This window comes from Miniopterus schreibersii (assembly GCF_964146895.1).
Source record: "Miniopterus schreibersii genome assembly, chromosome: 6".
NCBI lineage: Eukaryota > Metazoa > Chordata > Mammalia > Chiroptera > Miniopteridae > Miniopterus > Miniopterus schreibersii.
In genome coordinates, this window is record NC_138107.1 from 20099170 (window position 1) to 20113209 (window position 14040).

Consider the following 14040-nt stretch of genomic DNA (forward strand, 5'->3'; position numbering starts at 1 on the left):
AATTCTCTATTTTTACCTTAGCTATATTATATTCTCTTTTTTAATTTTCATAATTAGTGTTTTTAATAGCATATTTGCATAGTTATAATTAATAGTTTTAAATTGTATAAGACTAGAAACTAATTAATAGTACATACTTAAAACGTCTTACTCATTTCAACAGAGAATTAAGCAATGATTTTGTTCACAACCATTTTCCTGTTTGTCCTTTTGAAAATCACAATTCTGAGTATAAGTTGCTGGATTCGGCTGGTCTGAAGGAGGAGACCGACAGAGGTCTCCAATTTAAAAGTAGGAATTCTAAGTTCCAGCTGCTTTTCTGCCCCATAATCATTGAAAACCCAGGCTGGCAGTCTTGACCTACACCTGCAGATCCCACCCAATCCAGACTTTGGAGTGTGTTACAGAAAAATATGAAGGTTCCTCTTTTCTCTTCTTTTTTTAAACATGTATTTAACACATTTAATTCTGATAACAGCCCTGTGAAGGAAGTTCCATCATTATTCTCATTTCACAGTTGATGAGAGTGACAGCCAGAAGGATTCAGTGATTTATCTTAAGTCACATAGTTAATCACAAATCAGAATTCAAACCTGAACAGTTTGGCTCACAATCTATGCATTTAGCCACTCCACAAAACCATACAACCCTGTGATATCCTTGTTTTACTGATAATAAAACTGAGGTTCAGAGGGATTAAGAAACTTGTTCACAGCCACACAGCTAGCAAGTGGTAGAGCCAAAATTTGATCCCAATCAACTGGAATTCACAGCCTCTTACCACCAGTCCAGCTGTGAGTTCAACCCTGAGGAGGCCAAACACAAGGCTTTAGAAGCTCCCCACCGCTCAGAGTCAAGGGCAAGAGGGAAGCAATTGATGATTTATAAACAGGCTCACTCCTATGACTGCTGATTTCTTCTGCTTTTGCTTCTTTATAGCATAACAGAAGAGTAGGGGGTTTAGGTTTGAACGTGAGTTTTGCCTCTTTTACTTTCTGCAAGTTACTAAACCTCTTCAAGCCTCTCCTTCCCAATTCTAAAACAGAGTTAAGAATAGTGTTTTCATGGGGATTAAAACATAGCCCAGTATCTGGCACAGAGTAAGGGCTTAATAATTGAGTATTAGTGATTATCGTCTTAGGTGGTTGCCAAAAAACTTGTAAATAAACTGAATCTTGAAGCCCTATATAATTAATCTTTTAAAAGATGTCAAAGCAAATCTCACATTAAATTTGCATAGGGAATTCTATATCTGATAGATTAATACGTTCTTAGGCAAAAACCTCCTGAGACTTTTTGTAGTTCCTGAAACGCAAAGGCTCTTAATACAATGTGGGAACCTGGATTGGCTTCTGAGACAGGAAAAGTGCATTAGTGGAAAAGCTGGTGGAATCTGAAAGCTGGTGGAATCAGTTAATGGTAATGCACCAATGATAATTTTTTGGTTTTGACAAATGCACCAGAATTATGTCAGATGTTAACAGTAGGAGAAACTGGATGAAAAATATACAGGAACTCTCCATACTATCTTTGCAACTTTTCTATAAATCCAAAATGCTTACAAAATTAAAAGTTATTTAACAAGGGCTTCAGAATCAAGATTGAATTTGAATATTACTTCTGCCACTTTCTAGCTGGATGACTTTCCTTACTCTTCATTTATTTTATAAATTCACATTTATTGAACACCTAATACACAACAGTAACCATATTGGGAAAACCCAACCTATCCTCGAGGTAAGGAGTTTACAAGCTCATGACAGAATTTTACAAATAAGCAGGCAATTTTATTACAGATTCTGTTTCCTCTTCCATAAAAATGTCTATCTCACAGGGATGTTAGGATTAACTGAGATAAAATAGGCATGAAAACCAGCATAGTTCTTGCTCCATAAGAAGCATTCAGTATAGGTTCTCTCTCTTTTCCCCTGGGGATGATTTTAAAAACCCTGGATCAGTCATTAATGTCAGAAGTCCAGGGCCAACTCAGTCTTGCTGTTGGTTCACCTCCTTATCTTTGTTCAACTATAAGACCAGGTCTCTGTGCTGCTCCTGTGACCATGCTCCAGCTTGGCCAGCAGTTTAAGTTAAAAGAGACCCTGCCTTGCTCTCCTTCCTTCAGTCTCCATATTCATAAACTTCAGGATAGTCTCATTTCTGAAGACCAGGACTCAGCTTTTGTCTCACCCTTCTTGAGTGGAATTTTCCACCTCAACACTATTGACATTTGGGGCCATCCTTTCTTGAGGGGGGCTGTCCTATACACAGTGTAGGATATTCAGCATTTGCCCACTGGATGCCTGGATCACCCCCTCCCAACCAAAGTTCTGACAAGCAAAAATGCCTCCAAATATCACCAAATGTCTTTTGGAGTTGTGGAGAGGAGCAAATTCACTTATGTTGAGAACTGATGGAGTGAGAGCTTGTGGAGAGAAAGCTTGTTCTGTGGACCAGAAATCCCAAACTTTTGAGTTAAGGTCCAAACACCGCCCTTTATCATACTGGTGAAACAGATGTGCCAACAAAAAGTGTCCCATGCTCAATATTTGGGAAATGGTTAGACCCTTTATTCCAGGCTTTCTCAGAGTCTATACTGTATTCCTGTACAGTTCACACGATGACTTTCTAAGACAGAGCTGCAGTGATTTAATTTAATCTCTCAAATTTATTTGACTGCCGAACAACTTTGGAATAATATTTAAGGAATACAAATTGAAGAAATGAGATGCTACTCAAATAATTTTGCAGCATTCCAAGAGCTAAAGCTTGAAATAAATGAGAGAGAATGAACTGATTCTTAAAGCAGTCTAGAATATGGAAATCATTTTTATTTAAATGTATGCTATTATTTTATAGCATGAGCTGAGGCCTGCCATCAGATATGCATGCTACTGGGAAAGAGCAATAGAAATTCAGGAAAGAGATAAAATTCAAGTGGTCATTAAATCATCTATAATTTCAAAGCAGAGGAAATTTCACATCTGCTGAAGATGTTTTCTTTGAGGTAAAAATGTGCATGTGTGCCGATTGCTAGTATATTATTTTAACATCACACTGATAATTAAGCACAGATTAAGACTGAAAATTCATAGCTTCTCAGAGCATAGAGGAGCCATCTAACTTGAACATTTTGTTTTATAAAGGAAAACTCTCACAGTTGGAATTTCTGAGTGCCCCAGATGAATAGGTTCCCATTGGTAATGCTTAGTCACTTAAAATTTCGTTTACCTGAAAACTCTTCTCTGCTGGACTTCCTGAAGGACCCCACAAGAAGTCTCCCCCTACAGGATGTATCGGGTTGGATTTGTATATTTCGGGTCAAAAGTCCAACCTCAGCAGCCAAACGAATGTATCGGCCATCCTCCATGACATGTATGCTTCCTGGGGGAAAGGAGTTGGGGAAGAAAACCTTTAAAAACCTATTTCAGGCATCGCCAGCTCAGGACCCTGGGAACCTGCCAAATGAAAACACTCCTTTCCCCTCAGAAGTCCCACCAGCATTAAGGTCCACTTTTCCTCGGGCATTCTCCACAAATGTTAGCTGAGAAATGAAAACCCACTTTTGCTTGGGTCTCTATGGGATCAGAGTGACAATGTTTGAGCAAGAATTCATTTCTCCTCAATAACTGTGGGTACTGGGACCGGTTACTCGTGCAGGGATGGCAGGGCGAACCTGTGCAATTAGTGGGGGTCCCCAACCTCCTTCCTCAGATTCATCAGTGTGAGACTCAGCGTCTGGTTGGACATTGTCTGTGGACTTCTTTCATCAGAGTGAGGAATCCCAGAGCAACCGAGGCAGTGACAGAACTGAAGCGGCAAAGTATGAGAGTAAAGGGACAAGAGGCAGCAGCCCCGTCCTTCCACGGCGGGTCTCAAGCTCGCTACTGCCGGAAGGGGCCTCCTCAGAGGTGGGAGCCTGAGAGCCAAGTGCTGGTTTCTGTCACTACCCTCCACTTAGAGCAACTTACTGACAAATATCACGGAGGATTTCTCTCTTCTTGGCCACATTTTTAAAAAAGAAATCATCCTTGGAACTATGATTTAAATGTAGCTTCAGATATAGTCCTGTCGAAAACATGTATTTTCCTCTCACAAATCAAAGACAGAAGTATATTCCCTAACCCCTGTACTTCCATATTTCATTACTTATTTACTGTATCTCTTGTGTTAGATGCATTTATTACACTGAAGCAGGAAACTTATGATTGTGGTTATTTATTAGGTCTGAGCAATACATTTTAACTGTGTATAGTATATAAAAATATTCAGCACTTTTTTTTTTTTTTTTGAGAAAAGGCATTTGGGATTTTTTGGTAGCAGTAGTAGTGAATACATAAAATGAACTTTATGTCAGGGGGGCACATTCCTAAGCATGGAAAAAGAAGTCATTATTTACGATAACTACCACATTCTAAGTAACTGTGTAATTCAGAGTGCCACTGAATGAACTGGAAACTCAGCTCCCATGAGATTTATTCTGGCCTAGACATGAAAATGGCCAGTGACCTTGAACAAGAGTCATAACCCTTCTGCTTGCTTATAGACTTGCCATTATAAATAAAAGTTTAAAAATTTCCACACATCAAAACACTTTTTAATTAGGCAATAAACTTAATGAAGGGATCGAGATAAAGCCTTCTAGGATGAGTCTAGGACAGCAGCAGGCACTGTCCATCTCTCAATGGTGACAGGACCCAAGGCCCCAGGCCGGACGTGCTCTTCCCCGCTCGTTCACTCCCCGTAACCAACAAGGCAAACCTTACCCACGTGCCGGTGTCTGAGCCGCTCCTGGGTCCTAACATGCTGGCCCTTGACTTCTCTCACAGTGAGGACCTCTGCTTCGCGAGGCTCATAAGAAGAGGCGCTAAGGACAATTTTGTCATGGGGTCGCCAATCCACTGCGTCCTCTATTATAATTCTGTAACAGCATAAAGATATATCAGGTATACTGACAATGCAACACGGATCACCCACTTCACTCCAGATCGAAAAGGAAAAGCACTACAACCAACAATTCCCACAGGGAGATGAAACGAGAAATTCCAAATCAAGACAGAGACAAATGGCATTTACAAAAAGTTTAATGCTAATGGAGTCAATCTTCTGGCTTACATATATACATGTTTAATATATGCCATCTACACATCACTTCCTAAAATGGAAATCTCTCTCCTTGATTGGCAAACAGTTAAATAATAAAGGTATTTCAGAAAGAATTGTTTCTTAAATTTTCTGAAGACCTGTAACACAACTGTAAGACAATTTATCACCATCCATTAAGTCTCATACTTTATGGTCAGACAGATACAGGATGAATCCTAGAGGTGCCACTTACGAGCTGTGTGACCTTGAGAAGTCACTTAAACTTTTCTGAGCGTCCTGTCTTCATTGGAAAAGTGACAATATTTAAAGGTTCCCTCCAACATTTCAATGTTATTGTAGGGAAAAGGTATCCACTCCTCCAGTGTGCTATGTTCCAAACATTGTGTTTTCACACACTATGAAACAATGAGGGTCTTGTTCATTTTTGTTTTTATAACACATTTAATAAAAATTTTGTTCAGTCTTTCACTGCCGCCTAGCTTTTCCTAGTGAATATGTCTGTTTTATTCTCAATTCACATTCATTACTAACTTCAGTGGCACATGTTTAATTACCTGCCTCTTTTGTTAATGTCTACAATTTAGCAAGTTTCCACAGTGGATTCTCCTCTACCAGTAAATGTTTATTCAGGCAACAGGTCCATGCGGCCGCCATTCAATTGTGCAACATATATTGATTGAGCAACTCGTGTGCTCCAGATACTATAGTAGGTGCTAGAACCATAATGGTAAATAAAACATATGTCATTTGCATTAAAAAAATTACAACTTCGATTTTGACTAGTAGGCATCCTTAAAGAGTCTACTGTGTGAGTGGGGACTTCACAGATGTCGAGTATATAGTATTGACACTAAAAACAGAAAGAAATTAAAAAGGGTCCCCTGTGGGCCAATGGTTTGAATCTGTTATGAACCAAAGATTGTAATTAATTCAAATATGTGCACTTGAGTTGAGAAAAAGAAGGTCAGAGAGAGAAAAAGACTTGTCAATTGATGTAATAATTTTAATGAAAAAAATTTAGTTTTACCTTTGTTCCTGCTTTGCTATGACAGCCTAGGAAACTCACAGTTGCAGAATACTAGAGCAACTACTACTTTTAAAGGCAAGGAAACTAAGATCCAGAGAGACTAAATGACAAAACTCAAGAACAGACCAAAGAATAGAGGTAGAGGTTGAGTTAAGACAAAAAAAAGACTCCTGATCAAGTGCAAATGCTTTTCATTAAATGACATCACTCCACCTGTCTGACTCTTAGTTCTTCCCCTGCTGATAAAAAGCAATTCTACCACATTCCATGATATCATGATAGTCCATGAAATTATGAAAAGTCTATAAACATAGAGTATAAAAAGTACATTGTAGCAGGACACTGAATTACAAGGAATTCTCCTCATTATGTACTGATTGTAAAAAGCAGGATTTACACCATTTTTTTAAATATCTTTATTGATTTCAGAGAGAAGAAAGGAGAGGGAGAGAGAGATAGAAGCATCAATGATGAGAGAGTCATTGATCAAGCCCACAACCCGGGCATGTGCCCTGACCAGGAATTGAACCCTGATCGCCTAGATCCTAGGTCGATGCTCAACCGCTGAGCCACGTCCGGCTGGGCCACCATTTATTTTTAATTAAAATAATATATGCACAAAAAAACAGAAGACAGAAAGATGCTCATTGAAATGTCAGTTCACCTATAGACAGTGAGTTTATTACTAATTTTCACTTAAATCTAAATTTTCCAACTTACCAGGTAGTATATTGTAGTAAATTACATATTTTTTAAAAAGAAAATAGGCTATGGGTTTAAAGTAACACCAAAGTCAAATTAGCAGTATAATTAAAATCAATCCTTTCCTTCAGTAATATCAGGATAATCTTTTTATTATTCTTTATATTGCTGAAGAAAGTTTTTCATACGCTAGGTCACCATAATGTTATGAAAAGGTCCTCGTAAATATTAGATTAAAATTCATTCAGCTCTGGTCGGCCTGCTCCGTTGATTGGAGCGTTGTCCCAGTACCAAGGTTGTGGGTTCAATCCCTGGTCAGGGCACAAACAAGAATCAACAAATGAATGAATAAGTAAGTGGAACAGCAAAGTAATGTTTCTCTTGTTTGTCTCTCTCTCTCTCTCTCCCTCCCTCCCTCCCTTAATTTCTCTCTCTAAAAATCAAAAAAATTAAACAAATTTAATTCCTTGTGAAGCACAGGGGACTTTTAGGGCTGTTGAAACTATTCTGTAAGATTCTATAAATATGAATATATGTCATATACATTTACATAGAATATACAACCACCAAAATCTTTACTATAATCTAAAAAATAATAACACCTCATCCTCTAACTCTCTTGTACAAGTCCTCTGCTCCAGCCAAAGAAAAGTGTTCACTCTACCAAGAAAGAGCTATGTGATTCTCAGCTTTCACATAAAATATCATTGTCTTTACTCTGCCCTCCAGTCTATTCATTCTTAAAAACTGATTGAAATTCCTTTGCCTTCAAGAAGTCATCCCATGGGAGTCTCTTCTCCACTGAATGCCAAACCCTGGTTTCTGTTTCAACATTGATTTGACATAATAGATACTACTGCCTTGTAACTGATTTTGTACTCTTGTCTTCTTTGACTTTGATATTAATATTTAATGAAATATGACTATCTAGCTATGTAAACCCCAGAGCACCTAGCAATTTTCTTGGCATAGAAAAACAAGAATTATTGAAATTATTAGTCCAAACTTTATATTAAAAATATAATTGAACTTAAGCTGATCTTTTCCATTAAGTCTTCTAAAACCTTATAAACTCATGATAATTTATCTCTTCTCTAAATTCCTGAAGCCTTGGAATTATGTAATTCTTAAGGGCATGCTCCCTTGCCATACCCAAATGGCAAGGGAGCATGGGCCTTTCCACTTTTATGTCCACATAGCAACAGTGGTAACTTTAGAGAAAATTATGGTCCCAGAATCACTAACATAGATGGCTCTACTTGTCAAGTATCAGTTTCCTCAAATTCCAATATCCACTTTTCTTACATGTGGTCTTCTACCCTTATGGTTACCTTTCCACCATTTGAAGAAACACTAGCTTAAGGATTGCTTGAATCCCAGCTGTATTCCATCTGTGTTATTAATACTAATGAGTCCCATAGCTACAGGGGAGAGGAGAGACCTGCTTGCTGTTCTGAGCAAAACACACCTAAGACAATAAATAAACAAAAAAATTAAAAGAGCTTTTTGGAACGCATTGGAACTAAATAAAAACTATATGAGAAGAGAGGGGAAACAGAATAATCACTGCAGAAGTTTTCTGAAAGATAACTTTTAAAAAATATAAATAAAATATCAGCATGGTTTTCTTTATTTTGGCCTTAACATTTTGCCTAGTTTAGAAAAAATATAATACTTCTGGTCAAAAACATAATTACAAAAAATGAAAAAACATGCTTCTGAATTTGATTTTAGGGTTCTCAAAACCATGTATAAGGCATTCATATACAAACATCTACAACTTAAATGAATTTGTTAACTAAACTTTGAGGAGGTCTTAATGATAATAGCTGCATTTGACTGCATGCTCAGAGTGTCCAGATGCCAGAATATTTTTACCAGAGGAAGAGAAATGATCATAGACTTCTGAACTCTATTTTTTGTTTTTTAAGCTCCAATTTAATTTCTTTTTTTTTTTTTTTCTTTTTTGTTTTGGTCAGTGTCATTGAAATGTAAAGAGGATTCTCCGACTGCATTGGACTGCGTGAGATATTGATGAACTCGAATCCTATAGTGATGATAGTGATGATGACAACAAGGATAGCTATAGTGTATGTCAATTATTTGTCTGCCTGACACTATAATCTAATACTTGAACTAAACTGTTATAGTATAATAATGGGTTTCAGATAATACGCAAAATAAATTATAGTTCTGTGGTTTTTTTTAAATATGTTTTTTATTGATTTCAGAGAGAGGAAGGGAGAGGGAGAGAGAGATAGAAACATCAATGATGAGAGTCATTGATCGGCTGCCTCCTGCATGCCCCCTACTGGGGATCAAGCCCGAAACCTGAGCATGTGTCCTGACTGGGAACTGAACCGGGATTTCCTGGTTCATGGGTGGATGCTTAACCACTGAGCTCATAGTTGTTTTTGAAATTAAATTCAATATTCTCATTTATTAGGCAATATGCCATTGAGCTAAAAGGCTCAAAGTTCTGATTTCCAGAAGACATATCAATTCAATGTAGGAGACATTCATTGGAAGTCTTCTCTGTACTCTGCAGTACTAGATGCTAAGTAATATACCAAGTCAATAAAAACAGCATTTTCCCTCTCCTATATTAGCCACCTGGAAGATTAGGACCTATATACCTTAAGCAGCTTAGTAGCAATCACTAGGAAGCAGATTGTTATTAAAATTATAAATTATTTTTTAAATTTATCTTTATTGTTGAAAGTATTACAGATATCCCCTTTTAAAAAAAAATTATAAATTAGAAAATCACATGCTATAGAGGCTCAGATGGGGGAGAAATCAGTGCATGCTGGAGGAGAGACCGAAAGCCTTGGGGCCGATACGATGGAATCTTTAAGGAGAAGTAGGAAGTGTAAAGGTAAAGAGGAGACACGGGTACTTCTGACCTCTTAGGCCATTAGGGAGCCAGGACAAAAGCTCTTACAGAGAGCCATGTATAAAGAGCTGATGTGAGACTAAGCAGAAAGGGCAGAAAAAAGAAATATTCCAAACAAAGCATGTTCAAAGAATAGCAGCACTAATTTGACGTAGGAGATAACAGAACAGATAACAATCGATGATGATGTTAGAATTAAAGGCCTGGATACTAAGAAAGGTTGAGCTAACACATGGTTCGTTCTTCAGTTCAGAATTGCTTCCTTATAAATAACAGAGTAAGTTAATAAATTACTTAAGAAACAAAAATAACAGGACAAAGAGATTAGATAATGCTTTACATGTTTTCTTTTAAAAAATGATAATAGGGGGAAAAAATGGGACTCCTTCCAGTTTTCCAGTTCTCAGGAAGTTACACCACTCCTCGCCCGCGCAGGTCAAAAGGTTCACGGTAACCTTTGACTCCCCCTCTTTCTCTTTTACCTAATCCACTGGCAAATCATGCTGCCTTTGTCTTCAGCACGGGCTTAACCACCCCTTTCCTCCTGCATCTAAGCTAAGCCATCAGCATGTGTCACCTGAAGGATCACAAAATTACTGCAATGTTTTAACGTTAGTCTCCCTGCTTCCACCCTTGTTGCCCCCAACAGTTAATTCTCCACACAGCCTAAGTCAGATTAAAACATAAATCAGACCCTTTGCCCTGATTTAAATCTTCCAACAACCAGGATAAAAATCTAAAACCTTAATTGTAGGATTAACTGATAAAGTAACTATTTAATTTCAAAGAACACACCGTCACCTTAAAAGACTCACTGTAAAATGTATACTTAATACTTGCAATGGGTAAAAACATTTTTTTAATCTAAGTATAACCTCTCTTATTTAAAATTCAAAAACATTAAGATTTTTGTTCATTAATCTCCCCGAAAGTCAACTGACGCAAGCAACAGAGGAGTAATTTAATTCAGAGATAAATGTATCTAATAACAGCAAAAAAAATTTTTTTTTCAAATATCTGATTACGCTTGCTTCAGTTGATAGTGTAAGAAATGAGTTTGGGTTTATAAAGTTGACATGAAATTTTTTCTCTGAACATTTCATTTCAATGTTCTTCATAAGATAAATCAATTGTATTCAAGTAAATTTAGATCACTAATTCTGTTGGTAAAAGTTCATAAAGGTATCCAAGTCAAATCTGTTCCCATAACAATAGATTGAAAGACTTACTAAACTGACTTTTAACATAAAGAAGATTGTAGATTAATGTTTAGAGAAATTACTTGACTATTCTGTAGTTCAGTTAAGACTGTACTAGTATCAACTTGCTGGGTATGATAGTATTTTATGGTTATATAAGATACTATCAGGGAACACAGAGTAAAGGATATGTGTGAACTCTACTATTTTTACAACTTTTTGTGAGTCTTAAATTATTTCACAATGTTTAAAGGTTAAAAAAATGCTATCGATAAAATGAATGTACTATGATAATTACACATTATTCACATAAACTCATTAAAGTGCTCCTCTGCGGGACTGATGCTAAGAAATGCCATTTTTGATATTTTGATATAATATGTAGAACACAAGCAATAGAATCAGACAAACCAGGGTAAAAATCCACCCTCAGGAACTCAGAGCTTTATGAACTTGGAAAATTTACTTAACTTCTCTAGCCTCAGTTTTCATGCCTGTAAAATGCAGATAATAATACTTAATTTACAGCATCGAAAGATTTAAATGAGATAATGTATGTAAAATACTTGGTAGAGGCCTGACATATAGTCAGCCCTCATGATAAGAACTCAATAAACGGTAGCTAGTTAATTACCATGGATAGTTTTAATTAATAAAATTGAGTTTCTTTCAAAACAGCCTGTAGCTCAGACTCTGAAGGAGGTTTTTAACACATTCTTATAAGAAAAATCCATTCATATCATTCCTGCCAAACTCCAACTTGCTAACCTTGTAATAACTGAAGTTTCTTATTGATCCCTATTTTCCTACCTCACAGAGCCTCTTGGGCATGATAAAGGCACTTCAAACTAAACAAGACCAAATCTGAACTCATAACCTCTCCCCCCAGAGTTAGCCCTCTCCTAGTTAATGGCACCACCATCCTACACAAGCCAGAAACCAAGCTAGCGCCTCATACCCAGCACATCTGTAGATTTTGTCTCCTGCCTCTAAATTCACTCATTTCTTTCCTTTGCCACGTCAGCTCCTGACAAGCTGCGCTTTCTATTGATTGGACCCCTAAGTGGTGGCCCTAGATCTATTGTTGACCCCTCCTGTTGTCGGAATTGTATCTAGAATGATTTTTTAAAGATATAGAAACATGATTATAAGTGCTACCTCCCGCCCATACTATCCTGTTAGAAACCTCCAACAGCTGCAGGTGCTCTTAGGAGGGTAAACACTAAAACTGTTGCTATTACCAGTGAACCTGGCCCTGGTCCCTAACCACTCCCTGGAACCCTATTGTGCTAGGTCTTTGTTCTCCATATGAGCCACCTGGCATTCCTCCGAGTCCCTCCTGTTCATCCTTCCTCCCATCACAAATTCTCCTCTCGGGCCTCTGCTTCTCAGTCTCCTGCCATTGGACACCTCTGCTATCAACTTCTTAAAAATCAGGCTAGCCCCAATGTCATTGCCAGGCTCCGATGTTCTCCTCTACCTATGTCTTCCTGATCAGAAGCATCAGCCTCTTCCAGGATGACTCCCTGTCTTTTTCTCCCCCAGCCCTACATTACATATGTAATTGTCTTCTTGACAACTCCACTTGGTGTCTCACGCTTAGCATATCCCTGCCAGCTGTCACTCTGACAAATCTGTTCTTCTCCCAGTTGTCCCAACTCAATGTGTGTTTCTACTGTCCACCTGGTTGCTCAATCTAAAAGCCTGAAGCACTCCCATCACCTCAGCATTCAACTCATTGGCATGCTCGGACATCACCATCTCTTCTCTCAATCTCTACTGCTTCTCCACAGTCCTAGCCACTATGATTTAGCTTCAACTGGCCTCCTAATCAATACCCCAACTTCTACTCCTGTCCCCATAATCCATCACCAATCTAGCAGCCAAAGTCACTTTGAAACAAATCAGATTCCATTAATTTTGCTGCATAAAACACTTCAGTGATTTTCCCTTTAACTTCTCACAGTTAAACAAGTTACCGTGTGACTTGGCATCTGCCATGTCCTACAGCTCTCACCTCTGCTCACTCTGCTCCAGCTATTGTGACCTCCTGTCTGGCCCCCTGTCCCAAAGGCCACCTCAGGGACAATGTTGAATATCTCTCCTTCATTAAGCACTCTTGCTCATTTCATTGAATCTCTCTTACCATTCAAATCTCAACTCAAATTTCTTTTCTCCAGAGAGATCTATTCTGTCCATTCAATCTAAAAGGGACTACCCTGTAAAGAACATTATTTTCTAACAACTTTACTGTACATCTGACAGATCTTTCCTCATTTATTACCTAATATTTACTTAAATGGTCTTTAAATAATTTTATGGTTTCACTCTTTTTATATGTAGTTTTTTAACCTATCTATAATTTATTTAAGCATAACATGAAAACTTAATTTTATATTTTTCCAAAGCATTGACCAATTATTCTAGTTCAAGTTTTCAACTAAATTGAAATTCTAATATTCAAATTCTAGGTAATAATACTTACCTGGTCTATTGTTAGACACTGTCTTCTATTCTGATGTTAGTAACAATAAAGTAATTGTTATATTAAAGGTATATATTTATATAAAATAACTGATACTGTTTGGTTATCTTCAAGTGTCTATTGTTTTAAAAGACTTAGAATTAATGAGATTCCAAAAGCATATATTTGGTTTGTGATTAAAGTTTCCTTAGATTTGACATCTTTAAAATATTGAGCTTTTCCATTTACATTATGCATCACCATTTATTCTAATCTCCTTTCATGCTTCTTACTAGTGTTTTATAATTTTGCTTTTATGGCTCCTATAATTTTTCTTAAGCTTATTTCTAGCACTTTAAATTGAAATTTTAAATGGGATTTTACATTATAATTTAAAATTTTACTGCTCATATCTTAAAAAGCTATTGATTTGTACACTTATTGAATTCAACTGACAGTTTTTTAAGTGGTTCTCTACTTTTCTAGGACAAAATGTATATAATCCACATACAAAAATGATAACGGATTTCCTTCAATAGTTACAACTAATGCACTTTTTTAATGCAATACATTGGCTAAAACTTTAATAATAATATTTAATGACTATTGTAATATACTAACTTTTAATGTTAGTTTTCCCATAAAATAG

General features: G+C 37.0%; 1 protein-coding gene across 1 annotated transcript in view; it reads right to left on the minus strand.

Annotated features, from left to right (window-relative positions):
* The window catches only part of PKHD1 (PKHD1 ciliary IPT domain containing fibrocystin/polyductin), a 386375-nt gene that overhangs the window by 111356 nt on the left and 260979 nt on the right, over positions 1 to 14040 (minus strand). The window contains exons 56-57 of the mRNA XM_081141333.1: positions 4764 to 4918; positions 3229 to 3381 (exon numbers count right to left, since the gene is read on the minus strand). Coding sequence (XP_080997459.1) covers positions 3229 to 3381; positions 4764 to 4918 — 308 coding nt within the window. The remainder of the gene's footprint in view (positions 1 to 3228; positions 3382 to 4763; positions 4919 to 14040) is intronic.